Here is a 23,257-nt window from a genome sequence, read left to right as displayed (position 1 = left end):
TAGACGGAAATTTGCTTCCAATGATTTTAGGATGTAATTAATTCACTACGGAGACCTTTTTTATTCTCATGAACACTTTTTAAATCCTAGTGACTGTTTTAATTCAGTTGATCTGATATAGCAAGACAAATTGATCTTCTGTTTCTTTCTTGATAGATTAGATTTATATTGACTTGTCTATGCACTACATGATGTTAGAATTCAGAAAACTGTCCATAATTCTTGAAGTTTCTTTAATATGCGTTAATCAATCAAATTGACGTCCATGGTTAATTTTTTAAAAAGGTATTGATATGAATGAGGCTATATTATATATGTTAATTATTCCATCATTAATGTTCATAAATGCATAAAAAAAGGTGAAGTTTAATTTTTTTGAATATATTCCCCTTCGTGGTTGATATAATTAGTCAGTTTTGTAAATGATGTTAATTCTATCCATTTTTTATGTCAGAATCTTTTGGTTAGGATAAAATGAATGGACGTGTGTTGTATTGTGAAGAAAACCACAAAATATTGTTAAATTCATTGTGTTTTTTAGATGTTTACACATACATTTAGACTATCCATTCTGCTATCTCTAAAGAACAAAATACTTTTAAAAATGTCATTTAATAGTTATTGTCCCGTAAAGGTTACGGAATATTTAATTTATCGAATTCTTTCAACTGTTTCTGAGACAAGAATTTGATAGTGAGTTGTACTTTCTTTGAGGAGTATCTGTACACAACAACGATAAAACTGATTTCGTTGAGTAACTCTTCTACCACAAATCGGGTGCCATGAAAATGTTTTTGATCAATAAGTGAGTATTATTATTTCATTCCTCTTGATGAAAACAAATGTGTCATTTATCCAGCCTATCCAAATCCGTAGTCGGATTAGTTGTACAGGTTTAGTCAACATACTTTGAGCCACAGCTTTGACAATTAGTTTAAATATAAGGAATCTTACTCATATCTCATTGAAATATGAATAAGTGAAACCAACACTTTGAAATCATTGACAAATAGAGAACTATTAGATATATTAAACATTAACAACGCTTATTTATTTAACTTACGTTTATTGTCACTGAGTACTTGAGAAAGTGTGTATTTGATTAGTGGCTTTCTGTCGAAGTAAATATAAGGGTTACATTGAAAGTAACGAGCACTTCCTCATTGCTTAAAAATATCCCTTAACGTTACATCACAGATAAATTGATAACATGATTACATTAAATGTTTTAGTTTCCTTCTAAGTTCTCTAGATAAATTATGTTCCAAAGTCTCTAAAAGTGACAAGATCATTACTGGGACTTGATATAGTTACACTGATCACCAATCAGTAATCAATCAGTTGTATCATTTGTATCATTTATAACTGAGTTATGTACAAATCGTGGTTTCTTATTCATATTTTTTAGTAATCATTCGACTAATTTATGTGTTGTTTTATAGGTTTTGAGTCATAATAACGGAACTATTATAAGCAGAGATAGATGGTAGTTAGCAGTGCATCATCGTATTTGGAACTCGTCAACTGCCTGAACTTGCACCTCAGAGTTCATATTCACTCAGAGACTTGGACCTTTACCATTGACTCCAAAAGCCATCGCGCTACCCAAGGTACAGAGGTTTAAGTCTCTGAGTGAATGTCAACTTTGAGATGCAGGCTCATCTAGCTAGGGAGTTTGAAATCGGACGAAATTCTCACCTTGGATTCTATTGCTTATAATATTTGTGATTTCATGGGAATTTTGAGGCAGTCTGCACAGGAGAGACTGGTCAACTGCAGTTCTGAGCATCAACGGGAAGATTCAAACAACCAATAAAAATGAACAATCATGAAAGGTGCAGAGCTAACCAGTATTCTGTAAACTCCATAATCCTGTAACTTTATTAAGTGAGCAATACCAAGAAGCTGTACGCATATATTTAACCTCATCAGCTATTCACTCGTAATCTTAATTGTTTCTACATGAGGGTGTGTGTATGTCAGCATATCACTTTCTCGGTCTTTTATCTGTATGTTTACATGAATTTCCCTTCATCTCTCATCATTTACCTGGATTATTAAACATCTGAATTATATAGATTCTCCAAATACTTTCATATTCGACTCTTTTATTATACGCATTGTTATTAATGGGATTTGTCGACGGAATGTTAATAAAGTTTAGTGAGATCTATATCTCATTGGCACTGAAATCGTTCGAGTCATACTCATAATAAAAATCACAACAAAACAGATATTTTGTTTAGAATAAATACTCACCTGTAGAAATATGTGTTGGTTTAATTGTTTCTAATGCAGCTTCAGCTTCCATTAAAGCTGGTTTAGCTGCTTCTAATTTCATTTCAGCAGATGCTTTATCTACACTAATTCCATCAACAAGTACTTGTGCTTTATCTTTTACTATTTGTACTTGAGTTTTAACTTTTTGTGCTGCTGTCGCTTGAACAGTTACTTGTGTTAGAACTTCTTCTGATTTTTTATTAGCAATAGCAAGTTCTTTTTCTTTTTCAATTAATTCTTTACTTAATTCATTTACTGATTCAGTTGCTTCAACTAATTTTTTTAAACCAGTATTCATACGTTCAGCTAATTGACCAATTTCATTATGTTTCATTTTATATATTTCCATGTAACCATTAATAAATGATAGATATGATTTGGGTGTAACATGAGTTTGACGACGAAAACGTTGAAAATAATCAGTACATGATTCAGCTACCAAATCCTATTATTATGGTCATTATTATTATTCACATTGTGCATTTCAGTTTTTTTTATAAAAGGGATATAAAAAAACAAAATACATAATTTTAATATCAGAAGGGGTTTTGTGAATATTATAGTAATTTTCAGTAGTTGAGATCATGAGTCAATTGAAGCTAGATCACCATGGAAAACCTGGAATAACTAGACGGCCGTTTCGTCCTAGTATGGGACTCCTCAGCAGTGTGTATCCACGACCATGTCTCACGAGATTCGAACCCAAGACCTATCAGTCATGCGCGCGAGCGCTAAACCACTAGACCGGCATTCAAGTGCGTTAATGTATAACTTCAACCAATCCACGAAGTTGCGCCACCGTAGACCATTGTCTTCAGTGAGTTGATGTCTCACAACAGACCCGGTTGAACTCCACTGGTCACTGCTTCTCACTAGAACTCCGGGATATATCTATTGAAGCCAGCCACTAGTGAGCATATGTTGATTAATATCAGAAGGGGTTAGTTAAAACGTCAGATTTTATAACTTAAGATAAGTATTTCTATTTCTCTTAGTTTTAGATTAGTAATTGATACCAGTAGATAAACGACAACTGGAAAATAATTATTTTCATTGATGAGAAAGAGTGCAACAATTAACTAAATTTTTTATGATATCCTGTTTAGTAGACGACGTGACGGTTCGTCAAACAGAAGAATGTATAGGAATAGCTCCTTCGCATATCGGTAAAAATACTTATCTATAGTTTTACACCCATTTGCTATAAAATAAAATTGGTTAAATCCCTTATATACAGAACAAAAATAGTCTACTCGAAGGATACTATGAAGAGTTGGAGTTTATTGATAAAAGACTGACCGAAATAAGCTGTCTGAGAAGTATTTTTAGTGAAATGTATGTATCCAAGGAAGAATAACTTGGAAATATGGACCACGCATAAGAGACCTCTATTCATAAAACTAAAATTTGACGGGATTGTGCCTAGTGACGATAGATCAGCGAAGACAGTTAATTGGGACATTTTACGTAGCTGATTCTAAACTGGCATTTTCTATTGGACTAAAATAGGTTACCAGAGTTTATCTCTTCGATGAGTGACTACAAATTCAGTTGTTTCTGTGGAGAGATATATATTGGACGCACTACCGGATAACTTAACCAACGAAGAGGTGGACATTCCTCGGCTTGATTTAGAAAGGCCATAGCAATACGCAGCTCTGTCCTGGCAGACCTGGCTGACAATGATCATATGGTCAGTAAAATTAAATCATTTTGAGTGAATCGTTGTATACCTTCGTCGTTTCCCAGTGAGTTTAGATCCCGTCTTCTTCATAAAGTAGAAGCTAAAAGTGTCTGAACCCATAATCCTAGTTTATGTGTTCAGAAGAACTTTGTAACGCCCCAGTTACTTCCTTCGCCGGCTATGATGTTACTAATTTTTTCATATGTCGTATATGATGCCTTTTTATACCTTTCTCCGTTTATATTCTTCACTATCCGATTTTTCCCGGATTCAGATTTGTGGATGTGCACCGCAAAGGAGTGCTATATTAGGCCTAGGACGAGACACCTGTCTACTGCTTTCTGGTTCTCAGTGCTGATCTAGCTAGGATCAGTTCGTGATTTAAACTATGAAAATTCTACTAGTACAATAAATCCCTCTATGTAATTTCATCACGTAGTCCTAATAATTTCTTTGTGATTGCTATTTTAAAGTCTGTTTATCCAAGTTTGACCTGTTTGAGTTGTTGAAGAGAATTTTTGTTATTTAAATATTCCTATCGTTACATGTACCACTGTCTTCTTCGTAGCGAATCATACTACCACAATATTCAATTCAATGAAGAACTAAGAAAGTTACCACATATTCAATGTCATCCGTTCATGTACCTAATGGAAAACTATGTATTCCTGTTTATGTCTACACTATAATTTTTGTTCAATTAGCTACAACAGTAATATGGTGAGTATTGTCTATTACGCGACAAAAGAAGCCCAAAAATAACTAAGCAGAATTTTTAGAAATAAGCTAATATTTTAATCATCAAATATAATGACATTTCACGGTATGTTGATAAAATATAAAGACTTGTCCGATTGTTTTCGAAAATTAATTCGAAAATATATTTTTGTGCCATTCCAAAACTCATAAGATTTCATGATATTCATTTTAATTAAAACAAGGTATCTAGAATTAATCTATTATTCTCGTTAAAGGGGTGTAGGTTTAGACGGATAGGTTCCTATGGGTTAGCCAGCTTGTAAATCAATATTTTATTTTTTTAACAAGAAGGAAAGATTAAATGTTACATGTAAGAGATGCTACTAAACTGTTTAAAAATAACATGCATTTTTAGTAGACCTATGATATTAAACTGGCTTCATTTAGTAGAAATTTTTAAATTCCGTTATGTATTTTTAATGACGTGAAAATAGTGTGCTCGACTTTTGATTACAAAAAACCGAACTCACTTGAAACACACCCATTGTCTGTACTACAGCTTTTTTCACATTGGGTGTACAGACTATGTCAAAAGTAGATAAGAAATGATTCGATACAGCAATCAACGCGTCTTTAGGCCATCTTTGAAACCAATCCATTGTGCAACCAGAAATAAGACCAGGAAACTTCAAACTTCTATTACGAAACTTTTGTCCAACTGGTGAAAAGCATAATACAACATGTAGATTTTGTGTTATCCTACTTGAATAATATTCAGCTAATGTTTCATTAGTAATAGGTCGACGTGGAAATTCACGTTTCATAGGGCCAACTAGTTCTTGTAGAATTTCATCCATTTCATCCCGAGCAAATAAGTTGGCGATTTCACCAGAACTAAGCATATTATTTAAATATTCCAAGAATGACTCATCTTTGATTTCATTATCAGTAAATAAGAATGTTATCCCTTGTCCTTGGTGGCCGGCTGTCCGATAAAGACATTTCAAATCCTCAATAAGATTAGAGACATTATATGATCTGCAAAACAATAAGGAAAACTGTAATGTAAAAAAGGTTAGGTCACAAATGCAAGTAACTGGATATATTTCACTGAATGTTAGAACTAGATTTTTTCTAAGATTTATGGTACCTATAGATTACCTTGGAATTTATATCAGTAAGCTCAGTCATAAATGCTTCATGTTAAATAACAATTACTGAAGCGGTCAAATTAACAGATCAATTCACAAAAACTATTGGTTTTCCCTGAATTTGGATACCTTGTAATTACCTCATGAAGTACTTTTGTCCATCAAATAGAAGTGGTTTGCATAAAAACTTGAGAAATGGCTACTGAAAACGTGTGGAAAAGCCCATAAGAGTAAAATACCTGAAAATTAAAACGAAAAATTGGCATCCACTGTACTATATAATCCTCAAAAAACTATCACAATAAATCTCTGGCTTGTTGATAAAGCTTTTGTAGAACTAGAAATGTCGTAACTAGAACCAGTAAAAAAACAAATTATTATAGTGTTTCTAACATGAAATAGTTTAAAATAAAAATTTATCTATTGCACCTACTAAAAATGTACTTGTTGAATGTCTCCTACTCACCCAGTTAGTCATGCTTATTACGAGTAAGTAATATCACTTCAAAGATTATTAACTACTTTGTTATTTCAACTGTCCACTTTTACTTAATATTAATCCCAGTTATCATTACAGTCTTCGTATATCTTACGATCAGTTGCTCTAATTCTTTACAAATGACTCAGATTGTAACAATTTATCGTTTCAGTTCTATTGACTGCTGATTCATGTTAACTTTATCTGTTCTTACTGATTCTCCTAAGAGGTATCTTAAACGCTTGTGCTACATTCGATGAATTTGATAACAAGAGGAGCCATTAAAATTCATCATTTAGCAACCGTCTCTGAAAAAAATCTGAATTTTATAGTGATAATGTGATTCTCTTCTACTTTGATTAAATAACGTATCAAGAACGCATCGTCAAGATGACTTAGATTTTTTGGTTTCAATGATAGAACGATAGAACAAAATATTCAAAGGTCAGATTGGTCGTCTTATGTACTTAATTTACAAATGTGTTAATCCAATTCTTGTCAGACTGATTAGGTTTACAACCAACATTTTGAAGGTGGAGTTGTGAAGAATTTCCGGTAAAATTATACGATAATGACGACTTTGAGCGAGTTATTAACTAATCAAGAAATAATAATTATTCATAAAATGATTAAGAACGAAAAGTGATAAAACTTCTGTGGAATAATAGTTTACGTATAATTAATTGATCCTTACATCTTAAATTATTTATTGTTGTAGAAGAAAAAGTTACGTCTCCGCATGTGGAATTCAGTTAGTGTTGGGAATTAAGGTTATGACCATATCGTTTTCATCACCAAGTGACATCAGCTGTTATATAATCAGGCTTTGCCATTTGGTTGGCAAACTTGAGACTGTTGAAGATAAGATTTAGAGCTAATAATTAGATTAGGAGAATATTGTCTAACTACACAAACGCTCTTGACTATAGGTTGAATTACATCAAATATTCTAACATACAACATATGTAAATAGCAGACATTTCTTGTAATTTAGCTTAAGCACCATGCCATATCCACTGTATGGTCGCACAGTCGATATTTTTAATAATTTCAAGTATTTCATTAATCAAGTGTATCTTATTTCTACTGAGTTTCTAATAACATTCCAGTTATGTTTAACTGAGCTTTCAATTTCGTGCTAAAAACTATAAGGCTCTACCTTGATTTTGATTGGCGCACTCGAGGCCACCAACATAATATAATTTTATCGGTTGTCCATTTCAAAGTTAATTTGTATCACGCACTAACGACAGCTAACCTTTAGTATCTCAACATAGAGGTTAAAATAAATTATAGAATGTAAACCATAATATTGTGACTAAATAATATTGTAACTCAGAGTAATCGTACCCGACTGGAAGTTGTTGGATCTAGTTACTATGAGCGTCATGAGTGTGAACTATTGAGGGACCTCAAAAGTAGACAGGAGTTATCACTAATTGACCAGATGATATCAGTTCATGTTTGAAAGTCAAAAAAGGACACTTCTATCAATAGTAAACTTCAAATTCAAATGTTTTTTGTGAGGAAAATGAGTTCTAAAGTTAGCTGAAATCACTTGACATCAAGGAAACAATAAGTGAAAAATATCTAATTTAATAAATTACTGATTATTTATTTCTTACCGGCTTAATGTTATCTGAAAAGTTTTATAACCTGCTATAAATGAAGCTAAACGTGTAAGCGATTGTTTGCCTGAACCACCAACTCCAACCAACAATGCATGACCTTTAGGTGTTCTGATTACACGTGAAATTTTTACAAGATGTATCATAGCATCCTTGAAAAATACCAAATCTAGTTTACTGCCACGTATTGCTTCATTGTACATTTGCATCAACATTTGTAAACGATTACTCAATTGTTCTAGACTTATGATTGGTTCGTATATTTTCGGTGCTTCAAAATCTGCATCATCTGTCTCTTCACCAGTTGCTTCTGCAGCATCCCTTAAGAAATCAACAAAGTAAGGATCTGCCCAATCAATTTGGTTTGCTAAAGCACCACATTCTTCAATTCCTGTAAAGAGAATATTATGCAAATTCAATAAACTGAATTATTCTGAACAACAATGATTCACTTTTTAAAGAAAAGAAAATTTACATTGAAATCAAGTATATAACTATCGTACCACTGTTCTGTTATTATTCCATCTTCAGTTACACGAAACTGGAACGCTAGGAAAAAGTAATCTTATGTTTCGTTCTAGTTCAAGTGCATCTTGATAGTTTAATCTAACTTATTTACTTTCACCAAGTTATCTATTTTTATTTGTTTTAATATATCATTATGTTTATTAATCGCACAACCTATTCTGCTGGGTTTCTGAAAAGTGTACAACCTTTCGTTGTCAAAGTTACAAAAACTCAATAAGAGCCAATGTGGTTGCTGGTAATATACAGCGAAAAGAATGCACATTATTCAGATGTTCATTTACTGGACTGCCAATATCTAACTGGCAATCACTCAATATTTATCGCCATGACCGACCAGGAAGAAAGAAACGGAAACTTGTTGAAATACTTTACGCTGAGAATTCTATATTGTACCAAAAATATAATATTGAATAAAGCTAATAATAATAATAAAATAAATAATGACAATGATTTTATTTCACGGAAAGATTGCTAGAAATTGTTCCATTTTTGAAAATTTGCTAGTAAATTAGTTCATATAGAGAGAAGATTCAGAATGAAATCGCTTCAGTAATAATAAACAGTTACAGATTCTATAACTAGGTGTTTCTGTATATTGGATTGTATCAATAGATGTAAAAGATAGTTCATTTATTATTTTGAAGACAGATTTGAGGAGTGTAAGGAATGGAGATGTGAAAAATTGTTCATTAATGAAGAAAGGGGTTACGAGTAATCATTTAAACTATTGTTGTTTTAATGTTATTCAAAAAATCATACACTAAAATTGTATGGTATCTAATGATACAATTTGATGGCTTTAGCCTATTAAGGCATCATAGATCATAGACCTTATAACACAACAATTGAATATTAGGTACTAAAACCACATTAAACCTTCTCCTCACAATAAAAAACTTAACTACTAACAATCTTTAGATAGTTACCCAACACTGTGAATTAGTTGAAGTTTAATATTAACACTGTTATATTCAGGATCAGTAGTTCAGAAGTTAAACGTTTACACGCGAAGCCGAATATGATTGGTACAATTCTTCTTACCCAAGGTCTTGGATACACACTGCTGAAGACTAGCCAACTAGGACAAAACGGTTGTCTAGTGCTTTCAAGTTTTTAAATAATAGTCTAGTGAAAACCATTTCATGATATAAAGTCTGTGAAAATTCTACAATGATTTAGAGTGTATTTGATTTGTATTACTTTACATTTTTATAAGAGTGTTTATGAGAAATCTATTTTTATTATGCTTTTCTCAACAGAAAAATATTTACTTTAATTCATTCAGTTTATAATTATTCTCAGTGTTTTCAACTGGATTTATTACAATTATAGTTAAAATACAGTCATATAAAGTGACATTCGTTCCGTGCATAGTTAGCGTGCTTTTAGCGAGTTAGTATTCTACGGGATTGGGTCGTTTAACCCATGCCCAACCGTTCTCCTTTTTCCGAGCTTAGGACCGGCAGTAGCCTCCGGAGGGACTCCAGGCGGAGTTTTGATCTATTCATGATATTAATTTAAATATCTATTTATATTTTAAAATATTATTCCTTATTTTATCATCTTAATTTCGTTTTAATGAACTTGATTATATAATAATAATAATTGACAAATAATTAAAATGTCCATATTTTTGTTTGTTTGTTTGTTTACATGTAAACAAGTTCACTTAAAATTTTAATTCCCATCACTGACATTCAATAAATGACATTTTTGATTTTATTTATTATAACATCAGTTGATGTTCTATAACATGTTCATATATAAATATCAAATTGTTATGTCACATTGTATTGACAAGAATATAGTTAACTAATTTTCACTTATAAATGTCAGGTAGAATATTGACCTACTACTAATGCTACTTATTATTATTAATATTATTATTACTATTATTAGTTTTAAATAGTAGTATAGTGATAAGAGAAATTAACTGGTAACTATGTTTCATATATAAATAAGGGTCATCAAATTTATTAAAACAAATATATTTGGATATGAATGTTTTATTTCTTAAAATGTAAATAAATTATAAATTCAAAACAAAAAACAACTTCATTTAGTATTATTTTTTGTGTTGGGGATATTAGATCCCCAGCAATTCACTTGGTAAATACTTTATTTTTATTCCCAAAAGCTCTCATTTTGACCTTCATGTTGTATTCTCCACTTGCTTAAACGATATTAGTTCGTTGAATCATTTGGTATGCTATTTTGTAACGCTTCCCAAGGTCAACTTTATGCTACATATATACATTTGATTTGTGCCGGTTGTTATTGCTCGTGTTTCTGGCTGCTTGCGGAATATATTTCCCTGTTTCGAACTTGGAGTATCTATGGTTTAGGATACATGTCGATTTTGTCGGTCTAATCAATGGAATCATCTATCTAGTCGTGGTTGACGCCTTTTCAAAATGACCAGAAATTGTTCCCATCACGACTAGCAAAACGATACAACTATTGACGGAGATGTTCGCCCACAACGAATTACCGGATGTAATTCTATCAGAAATAGTTCGCAGTCCACCTCAACTCAGTTCCAAGATTTTTGTCAATGGCTATCCATCAAACATTTCCGCTTTCCACCTTACCGCCCACAATCAAATGGCCAAGCAGAAAGATTTGTAGATAAATTCAAGAGAGCTCTAATCAAGTCGAAAGGGGAGGGGACGCTGCAGAACGTCTTATTCATTTGCCAAACGACACCTAGTAATATGTTATCAGAGCAGAAGTCCCTGGCAGAGATCCTCCTGGGAAGAAAATTGAGAACGATCCACAATCTGATGCTTCCGAGAACCACACCACAGCCATCACAGACCAAGTTCCAGAAGCTACCAACGTACGACGTTAGATGTCGTGTGTTCGACCAAATCCTGGTCCCTGGAAAGAAGCACATGTGATCGGAAAACTAGGCCATGTTACGTATGAGGTAGAGGTGGGCAGAGACAGGTGAACTCGACACCGGAACCAGCTATGTAAGTGACTAGCCCCAGTTCGCCCATCGAAAGAAGCGGATCTCCAGCTGGACATCCTATTCGTTTGCTTGTATCTTCCCATTGTTGTTTCGGATTGTAATTGATCAGTCTCTTGTTGGTATATAAGCATTTTATGGATTATCAGTTTAAAGCTTAAAATTGTAGTTGAGATATTTCAGTTATAACTTAGAACTTGATAAGAATATTAATTAGTCAGTTGATTAAAATAGTTATATCTTAGTTCAAAACAACAAAATAATGTTAATTACGAAGTTGAGTAGTAAAGAATAGGAATTTCTATCAATTTCAATAAATAAAAGATAATGATAAGCTCACTAAATTAAAATAAGACTATTTAAGTAATATATGTAATGCAAGTAATTCTATGTTAATTTAATGCTGTTATATGTTGAGTCGCCAAATGAGAAACGTAAACTAAGTTGAGGAATGTTAGGAGTTTTAACTTCTACTAACTAAATCATTATTTTATCAGAGAAGGGTTTTGCGGATATTGTAGTAATTTAATAATTGAATTCATGAGTAGATGCGCATTGCTGAGGAGTACCATACTAGGACGAAATGGTCGTCCAGTGCTTCCAGGTTTTCCATGGTGGTCTAGCTTCAATTGACTCATGAATTCAAACATTATTTTATCCATTAACATTCTAATTAATGGTCAATTTATTAGAAATTATCAATGATTGACAAAGCAAAGACTGGATACAGTTAAAGAACATATGGGACTGAAAACAACTGACTGAAAGCCAACATTTAATTTAGAATTTTCAATATGAACATCAAGACAGTTATTCCTACTGTATGGAGATGATACTTGGAGAACTACTACAATCATCATGAAGAAAGTACAATTATATACGAGAAATTCTCCAAATCTGTTTGCCGGATACCTTTAGCAACAACCCACTATGTGAGAGAATAAACCAGGTTCTAGTTGAAAAGGAAATTAGGCAAAGTTGATGAAAGTGAATGGAACAAACATTGAGGAAATTACTAAACTGCATCACAAGGCAAGCGCTAACTTGAAGTCGTAAAGGGAAACTGTTATGAACGGGGAATTAAGAAGCCCAGACAATTACGAAAGCTATTTTCTTGGGACGTTATTGCATTTCATTCAAACCCTGTAAAACACTTATATTTATTTTTGTCCCTATCTTATTCTACATAACACGAGCTTACGTTCTATGTATCATTCACTAACATACCTTTATTTTTCCGAAAATATTGTAATTTAAACATAATATTTTGCACTATATTTTCTACCCTAATTCCCTGTTTCGTGCATAACTGCATTTTTCCAAATTATCGTACGTCGTGGTCAAGATATTCACTTATTTATTCATGTACATTTTTGTACTAATCCGAATTCAGAGAATCCAGAGTTCAGTGTTCCAACTGTCTTGTCTTCTTTCACTTGCGTGCTTGCCAACCAATCAGGATTTAGAATAGTTCTCTCTACCCCATCTCGAACTCACGCGTATTAGACTCAAGGTTAAGCCGCTCAGCCTAACGCGTCAAGGTCATAATTTAGACTAGACAGATCAAGGTGAAGTCATAACAAGTATCACGGGGTAAAAGCGATTCAAGGTCATAACAGAAACAGTAAAGAGGATGATCGAGTATCTCATTGCGTCAGGCATTGGAAGCAGTCATGCAAAGAATGAATACCACTCGGAAAGAACTGAAAAGAAGATTGGAGGACAGTGTTCAATAGAGAATTCTGGTAATCAACCTATTATCTTTCACGAGGCGTAACAGGTGGCAATAAGTAAGTAACTTCAGTAAATCATAACAAGTTTAAACTTGCTTGTTTATTAGTCATCTCGAAGTGTCTTGAGAAATCAATGTCATATCCAATTTAAAAACTCAGAAGAACTATTATATTACTTAGAAAATGCTCTCATTTTAGTTCCACTTACATACGTAATTAAAAATGATGTGAATAATTTTACATCTATACGTCTATAACATTTTGATTGTGAAAAGTTGAAATGAATGTTCCACCAAAAATCATTAAGTTTATACTTATTTTTTTACTTATTTAAAAACTCATCCAATTAAGAATGAAGCATAGTACATACTGAATTCAAACTACCACTTGCTCTATACAATAAAAATATTTAACAATATGACTAATATCACAAGGGGTTTTGTGAAGATTGTGGTAATTTCAATAGTTGAAATCATGAGACAATTGAAGCTAGACTACCATGGAAAGCCTGGAGACACTGGACGGCCGTTTTACCCTAATATGGGACTCCTCAGCAGTGTGCATCTACGACCCCACCTTGCGGGACTCGAACACAGGACCGATCAATCTCGCGCCAAGCGTCTAACCAACTAAACCACTGAGCCGGCATTCGACAGTGTTAATGTCTAACTTCAACTAGTCCAAGAAATTGAGTGACACATCCACCATTGTCATCAATGAGTTACTACCTCACAACTGACCCGGTTGAAATCCACTGGTCACTGCCTCTCACTAGAACTCCGGGATATACATCTTGAAGCCAGTCACTAGTGGGTGATATGTTGATTAGTATCAAAAGGGGTTTTGTGGAGATTGTAGTAATTTCAATAGTTGAGATCATGAGTCAATTGAAGCTACGTATACTGATTAGATGAATTTTTCTTCTTAAATCTTTAGACTTACCATTATATCGACTAATAATAGGTATTGTATTTTATTAATTATATATACAGCAAAATACTTCGGATCCGTTGGCCAGACACTATTAGCAACAACGTACTGTGGGAGAGAACAAACCAGATCCCAGCGGAAGAAGAAACCAGGAAGAAGCGCTGGAAGTGGATAGGACACACATTGAGAAAAGCACCCAACTACGTCACAAGACAAGCCCTCACATGGAATCCTCAAGGCCAAAGGAGGAGGAGGGGAAGACCAAAGAACACATTACGCCGAGAAATGGAGATAGACATGAGAAAATGAACAAAAATTGGATGGAATTAGAAAAGAAGGCCCAGGACAGAGTGTGTTGGAGAATGCTGGTCGGCGGCCTATGCTCCATTAGGAGTAACAGGCGTAAGTAAGTAAGTACAGTAAATAAAACTAATATAGATTCATATTCTGATAGAGTTTTAATCTCTAAGCTGGATGGTTTAGTCGTGGAGCTTTCATTGTTCTTTTGAAAGACATCATCAGCAAAAACTTCAAGTAGATTCATGTTCATTCGATAAAACATAGTTTATTAATATAGATTTGTTTTTGTTTTTCTCTTCTTATTCTACAATTAACTTTATCTTATATTATTGCCATTTATAATCAATGTTATCATTGTCTATATGTCAATCAGTTATTCAACAAGATGAAATCATTTAGTTTAATGATCTTATCTAATTCAGAAATATAAGATAATTAGATCGAATAGTTTCATAGTATCTAGGCATTGAATTGATGTTAAATATTAATGAAGAAGAAGAAGAAGAACGTATTTGTAAAATTTCATTGAATGAATTTAAAGTAAATTCAACGTTTCACCTGGAAATCTGGTCTAAGCTTTTTCAAGATATTTCGTTGAAAAAGTTTGAACCAGATTGTCAGGTGAAATGTTGAATTCACTTCAAATTCATTTGCTAAGATTTTACAACTACGCTCTTCCTCTTTAATATAAGATAATTAGTTGGAATAAAATTTGTAGTAAGTTAGGCTTTTCTAATCTATCAATGTTATATAATATAGATATATAGTAAGGAAAATGACAAATCGGACCATTTTGCCACATATTACATTAAAAAAGAAGAAATGACAAGAATATTAGCGAATTATGAATAACATTATTCTTTGCAGCAGAAAATTGATCATAAGAAATAAGAAGAAAAGAAGGATTATGACTACCAATGGAATAAAGGAAACGCATATCATCTCATATGAGGTCGGTCAACTGAATGTATCTGCATTTCAATGTTGATTCTTCTATTTGGATTCGAACTTGATAAATGTGTTATCCACTGAGGTATTGAGTCGAGATAACTAGTAATTTGTTCATAGTGTACGATATTCGTATTGTTATCAGTAATTATTTGAATTATCAGGTCACTGATATCAATGACTGAAATTTGACTATTAGGTGTCAATGTTTATGAATCCTGTGCGTACTGTCTTGATAAAACCATTGTGATTCAAGTTTTATGGGATAGAATAACATAAGAAATGTAGACTCAATGACATATAGGTCATTGAAGAATGTGATGTATGCAATGTTAGTAAGCTCAAATTGTAGTGAACGATGATGACTGAATACAAATATACACATTACTTCAACCGATTTATAATCAGACTACCGAACATCTGAAATCATAAAAGATAATTCTCAACCTCGAACTTTGTGCTTAAGGATGCAACACAACTCAACAATCAGGGACTTCATAGATTGATATCATATTTTTTTAGTTACCCTCAGTTTTCTATTACTTATTAATGAGGTGAATTATGTTGTTTGTAAATGATTAATCCTAAATAATGCGAAACTAACGCCTTGGATTCAGTTGCTAGTCATAATCCACTTATTTTAAACAAATACTTACCTACTTACTTACTTACGCCTGTTACTCCTCGTGGAGGAGCATAGGCCGCCCTCCTTCCAGCACTCTCCATCCAACCCCGTCCTGGCAAATATTTTCCAATTCTTTACAGTTGCTATTCATTCTTTTCATAACTGCGCCTGTAGCTCTTCTAGAGTTACTGCCGGTCCCAAGCCCAGATAAAGGAGGAGGGTTGGGCATGGGGTCAACAACTCCTGTTAAAATAACGCCAACCAGAATAAACAATATAAACCATTTGAACTCTGCCATATGAATTCAAGGATCTTCATTCAAAAGAATTATGGCTCATGAGGAAATCCGAGGTTCTTCAAAAGTCACCAGTCCGGTGCCCCTTCTAACAATCAGAACAACAATAAATATGGGTACATAGAATAATAATTAAACTTATACAAGTGGGCAAGACGTATTTATTTATTTAAAAAAATGAGGCTTCCTTAAGAATCGACCACTAAGGATAAAAGTTTCAGATTATCAGCCTCAACTTAACGACATGTTGTTTAGGAATTCAAAATTAACTATTACTGGTCGGACGGTAGATATTGTATTTAGAATCATTTGATATCAACAAATCATTTCCACTGTGAAATATACTATCTTATAGACAATTCTAACTTTTTGATTGAAAACAAGTACAAATATCCACCAGTTTCTCTATCCTGTTTTACAAAAATTGTACTAAAATGTAACCATTCAAAAACGATAAATAGTTGTACATACATGAAGTAAGCTATAAATAGCAAACAAAGAGGCAATGAATGAAGAGCTACATGGTAATAAAGAATGATAATAAACTATATTTTTACATACGAATTCACGAGTCGATCTAAGATAGACCATTGCTGAAAACCTGGAAGTACTGGACGGCCGTTTCATCATAGTAAGGAACTCCTCAACAATCCGCACCCACGATCCCTCATCCATCACTCGAATCCATGACCTTCGATCTCGAGCATAAACGCCTAAATAACAAATCACTAAACCGGCATCCAATGGTGTTAATATGTAACTTCATTCAATCCATGATCTTGCTCAACCCTTCACCCATCATCTGAGATGAATAACTGTCGCACATCCAACATGGATTGAACTCCACTGGTTATGACTTCTCACTAGAACTTTAGGAAATTCATCTTGAAACCGGCTCAATGGTTTGTGGGTTAAGCGCTCACACATGATACCGAATGTTCCGGGTTCAAGTCGGGCATGAGGGATTGTAGATGTGCACTGCTGTAGAATTCTATACTAGAATGAAACAGCTGTCCAGTGCTTCCAGGTTTTCATTGATGTTCTATCTTAGATTGATTCATCAATTCAACAATTAAAATGACTACCAATCTTCATTTATTATGTTTATTTTTGAACACATAAATATTGGTACAAGAGGGCACCAAATATATATACCCCGCACAAAACAATGAGAATTTGGAGAGAAGGAAAAAGGAAAAGGTAAGGAGCGTTAAAAAAGAATAATAACGAATAGATTGGTGTAAGGTAGTGTAATGATAATAATAATGGTGGAAACAGAAAAGTACAATTAGGAGAGATCTTTCAGTTGAGGAATAAGCAACCACTTTTTATGAAGAAAGTAAAAGAAGGTTACAGCAGGATCGCCACTGGCTTCTATTCTGAGCCATATCTGATAACGTCTTCAGCCACTGTGTCACACCATCTCTCGGACCCCGGCATCCAATAGTGTTAATGTGTAACTTCCATCGATTCATGATCTCATACAATCCTTCATCTATTGTGTGAGATGAAGAACTGTCCCTCCGACCCCAGCCATGGAGTCGTGAAGGACCAACAGAAGCCAGCCCTTTGTCGCTTTCTTTCATACCCCGACACCATGTCATACATTGACCACTCTCTGCTTTTTCCAACTAGTCCCAGAGTCGGCAAATAATGTACGACGTGGAATTCTCTGGGACGACATTCGTAGAACATGTTCAAGCCACCAATCTTCATACTGAAAATCATATATAACCATCGAAAAAATAAACTAAATGAATAATAAGACAAGAATTTCACCTACATTTTTTGAAATATTAGTCATAACCTGAATTCATATTAATAATGATAATAATTCAAAATATCGCAGTATACACCCAATAATAAAGTCTTAATGAATATCATCAATTGGTTTTAAATCAGTCAACTGTAATGCAAACTTATTTTCCTGTTAAATGAATCCATTACCTACAAAATAAGTAATTCATTTAACTAAATAGACGAATCCATATTAAATAATTAAATAGTTATAAATGAAAATTTATTATTTTGGGTGTATCATATCATTTAGGTATTAGATTATATTGTTGTCTTTATCTATTGTCTTCAATTTGGACCATCTTGTTATCGAATGCAAAATTCACTGATATATTCATACATATTTAATTTTTAAAGGGAAAACTAATTCAATGAAATATTGATTATAGAGAACAGAACTAGTTAATGGAGAAGATTTATAACTCAAATGGATAATTCTGATGGAGTTTTATGCTTTGAGTTGGATGATTTGATTGTGGAGGTTTCATCGTTTTTCTTTTGAACGACATCATCAGCACAAATTTGAATACTTCATTTCTACCTGAAGTTTATACTGGTGTTGTCGTTCAGAAGAAAGATGAAAGTTTCATGATCAAATCATCCAGCTCAGAGAACAAAACTCTATTAAAACAGAAATAGTTAAATTACTTTGTAATATATCAATTATGGCTAACAGTAGAAACTGTAAGAAATGAAAATGCAGGTGAGGATGACTCAATGTATTTTCATATAAAATTGTAGAAAGTCTTGGTAAAATATGGGATCCATACATGAAATACTTCATTTGTAACTTTCCACCATTTGTCATCTGTATTCTGTATGATTCTTTCGATTCACAATTTCTTTTCTAATTCCGTTTTTATTTTGTTTTTCAAGTCAACCTTCATAGCCTTCCTTTGCCGGGTTTCCCACCTTCAATTAGTGTTACATAATACTTATATCTGTCGACCTAAGTAGCAACGAGGGAATGCATTTCATCCTATTTAAGACATGTCAACGTACGATATTTTATCCGCTACGCCACTGTGTTCAAATCTGTAGTAATCGTTCGAGCTATCCTGTTGTTAAAGACTGATATCAACAGTGGTATTACTCAAACTCTTGCTAATTCTTAAATAACATAATGATATATGGCATCTAATAATCCATGAAGATGAAAATCGATCGCTGGTTAAATCAATAGAATATATTAAATTTAGGAAAGGAGGTAATAGAAAAACATTCTTTCGTCAAACTATACTCATACTATACTCATACTCATATAAGAGATGATGATGATGATGATGATGATAATTATACAAGTTATATAACAATGAAAAAGCTATTTATGACAATACGAGAATACATTTGATTATTGGCAACCTCTTACCATTTGAAAACCTTAGTGACCATTTAAACTCAGTAGTTTAGTGAATAATATCTTTGACATTTGAAGTGATAGGTACTAGGCTCCTATTTAAGCGTAAGCACCTTAATATTGGAATTACGGTACATCCGGCCAATTAGTCTCAAATAAGATGTTTATAGGTCAGTCCATTAGGGTACTGATAGAAAAATGATTTAAATTAAAATGACTGTCGGTTAGATTACCTTGTAAACTAATATCACTTTAATAAACATTTAAAATAAGGGGTTATTAAGACATATCTTATTAAGACAGTCTTTATGAATTAGTAGTCAAGAGTTAATATATATTAGGGTGAAAATTTGTTCGAAAGAAGTGCTTTCATATATAATCTAAATTTTGCTTACCGACTTGTTTTAATGTTTTGTCAAACCATTCACGATCACTATGTTCAGTGAAACGATCAGCAGTGACCCGAGTGCATTCATGCTGCCATAAAGCTAATAAAATAGATGGATTAGTGATAACATCTGACGTTGTGCGTAACATTCCTTGCCATATACGACTAACATCACGTAAATTAAATACATAATGAAATTTAGCTGGAGTTGGTAACATTTTCGCTTTAACACGTTGCCAAAGTTTTCTAGTCGCTGGAACTAAACATTGAACTGTTTTAATCACATCTGATGAAAAACCTCGTTCACTACAAAAATGCCCTAATCCTAATGAACCAAAAACTTTATCCATTGAAGCATTACTAGGTAGAGTACAATTGAATATATTGAATTGACGTTTAAGTCTTTGAGGTATATCATTACGACCTCCACCAGGATGAATCATAGCAGCAACAAACTATTTTTTTACAAAAACAAAAACAAACACAACAATTAATGCACTTTTTTAAACGTAAAATTGAATAAATTGATTCCAAAAATAAAAACATAATGTTCATACTACCATAAATGAGACCACTTTAAGAATTCTGAATAATAAATGACCCTGACAGACATTAATTATTTTGATCTGACTAATATTTGTAGGATTTGCATATGAAAGTGATACTCATGGATTTTAAAGATGCGGAACTGTGAAACTCAAACTTAGCAGCAAACTTAGCAAACATAGCAGATAAGATTGAAAAGCAATTAACAGATTCATTGAAAGAAATTAAACAACAAGGTTTTATTTCAGAAAAGATGTTCGAAATGTTGAAACCTACAGGAACAATGACACCAAGACTATATGGCCTACCAAAAATACACAAAAGTGGCTTACCCTTTCGACCAGTATTAGATATGAATAACTCAGCGTATCATACTATAGCAAAATGGTTGGTGCAAATTCCTAAACCATTATACAAAGAAATTGTCAAGGATAGTGTCAAGGATTCCTTTGAATTTGTTGAGAACATAAAAAATCTATCAGTCAAGAACAATTTCATGTTATCACCTGATGTATCATCTTTATTCACTAACATTCCACTACTAGAAACAGTTGATTTTATTTGCAATGAATTAACAGAGAGAGGCATAGTAACCCCGATTCCAGCATCCGCGATAAAACAGTTAATTCTTAGATGCACAATGAATGTACAGTTCAGATTTGACAACGAATACTATAGACAGCTAGATGGGGTTGCCATGGGATCACCATTGGGCCCTCTACTGGCTGATATTTTCCTTGCAAACCTGGAAAACGGACCACTTAAAAGCATAATTAGCCATTTACCAACTTATTAACCCTATATAGACGACACCTTCATAGTACTAGAAAAAGAAAATGATAAGGACAATTTACTTAATGTATTTAATAACGTTCATCCATCAATTAATTTTACATCAGAAGATGAACAGAACGACAGCATATCATTTCTAGATGTCCAACTAAAAAGAAGAGCAGACGGAACTTTAAAAAGAGGGGTACACACGAAGTCTGCAGCAGGACAATACACTCATTTCTATAGTGCAGTTCCAATCAGATACAAAAGGAACTTGATAAAGATCTTGACACATCGGGCTAGAATGATTTGCTCTGAAGACACCATGGAAGAAGAATTGAATAATATTCGGAACCTACTTAGCATGAATGGGTATCCCATGAAATTCATCGACAAACATATGATGGAGAAGAAAACAAGGACAAAGATACCCACCGTCCATAAGAAGGTACTGTTCATAAAACTACAATTCATAAATGACACCATTGAAGAAATCCTGACTCAGAAACTAAGAAGAGCCGTACAAAAAACATTTAATGCTGCCAGATTAAATGCAATCTTCTACAACTATCCCAAAATAAGAACAGCCAACAAAGACAGACTGCCTGAATTCACCAAATCTATGTGTATCTATCGTTTCAACTGCTCCTGTGGAGCCAGTTATTTTGGGCGTACAATTCGGCAAGTCCGTCATCGCATTACTGAACATCATCCGTCGTGGTTAAACAAAGGACAGGTAAAAGTGATTAAAAGTTCTATTCTCTCTCACTTGGTTGACACAGGTCATCAAGTCGAATTGAATAAAGCTTTTAAGGTTATCTACAATATCCCATCTAATTTGCCACATGGTTTACGAGTGCGCCTCTTGCACATTGCGCAAGCCATCGCAATCCATGTTCACAAACCTGACCTTTGCATTCAAAAGAGATTCGTACAACCACTTTCCCTGCCCTGGCCATCAGTTTAAGATTTCCTTCAAAAGAACTATTTTTCATACTTCTTCCACTTGTTTTTTTTAACTTTTGTAATTTTATTTCTGTTGCTTTTGTACTTAATAACTTCTCATCATTCATCTCTTGATTCTTACGTAACTACCATCCTATTGACCATCCGTTAAAATTCTGTTCCTTCTTTGTTACACAACGTAGCAACTTCTTGATCACTTTGAATATTAATAATCCTCTTTCTTCCAATTAATCAATGTTAATTTAAATATCGTTATGTAATTATTACGTAACGTATCTACTCGATGAGTATTATATTATTATTGCAAAACATATATATATATATATTTAGTGTAGAGCCATGATGAAAAACTCAAACTTGTTGAGACCTATAGCTTTATACGTTTGAGGTAAGCTAAAGCTTCAATAAATATATCAAAGTGGTTAGACAATACTACCGATTGCTTAAACACACTGTAAAATTAGATTCACAGCCGATAGGAATACTTTAAAGATTATCTCAGTTTCGTTAGTCTATAGATAGATTAAAATGAGCATTCGACAAATTTTTGTATTCAACGATATTATTCACTGTACAAGAGATATGCTCATATTTACATAACTGGGATAGAACATCAGTTTCTGAACAGAAAATTTCATTTGATTAGGAAAACTGATTAAGAGAATATATTAAATAGTTAACTTTTAAAACAAGTACTTATTTCTCTTAGATCACTATTGTGTTGTCGAATTGTCTTAAATAGCGTAAAAGTGATTACATCATTGTTTCATTTACATACGTTTACAATTCATAGCTTAAAGAAATGTTCTAAATTTGGATAAATCAAATTGATCAGAGTATCACTGGGTACAGCAGCATTATACTTCGTTTCCACTATGCATTTCGAATGATTTCGAAAAAACATTTCTCTGGTCAACAACTAGGAAATTAAGGTATATAGACTAACTTGGACCGTTGGAAGATCATCCATACAATCAAATCAATTTCGTTTCGTGTATAATGAAAGAGAAAATATATCCACATCCTTTAAAAAAAACAATACAATTACATCGAATAGTTCAATCATACGAATATCAAAAATCGCCATTTGACCAAATTATTCACTCATTTAATGAAACTGATGTTGATTTGAATAAATTAGCTTATAATTTTGGACCATTTTCGGCGTACTATTTGCTA

The 23,257-nt window shown here is 33.1% G+C and overlaps 1 protein-coding gene across 1 annotated transcript in view; it reads right to left on the bottom strand.

Annotated features, from left to right (window-relative positions):
• DNAH8 (Dynein heavy chain 8, axonemal) overlaps nucleotides 1–23,257 on the bottom strand; it is a 123,709-nt gene that overhangs the window by 26,977 nt on the left and 73,475 nt on the right. The window contains exons 38-41 of the mRNA XM_051208585.1: nucleotides 19,800–20,247; nucleotides 7,918–8,311; nucleotides 5,194–5,701; nucleotides 2,260–2,725 (exon numbers count right to left, since the gene is read on the bottom strand). Coding sequence (XP_051070363.1) covers nucleotides 2,260–2,725; nucleotides 5,194–5,701; nucleotides 7,918–8,311; nucleotides 19,800–20,247 — 1,816 coding nt within the window. The remainder of the gene's footprint in view (nucleotides 1–2,259; nucleotides 2,726–5,193; nucleotides 5,702–7,917; nucleotides 8,312–19,799; nucleotides 20,248–23,257) is intronic.

The sequence above is a fragment of the Schistosoma haematobium genome, chromosome ZW, assembly GCF_000699445.3.
Source record: "Schistosoma haematobium chromosome ZW, whole genome shotgun sequence".
NCBI classification, from domain to species: domain Eukaryota; kingdom Metazoa; phylum Platyhelminthes; class Trematoda; order Strigeidida; family Schistosomatidae; genus Schistosoma; species Schistosoma haematobium.
This window is presented reverse-complemented; position numbering and strand designations above follow the sequence as displayed.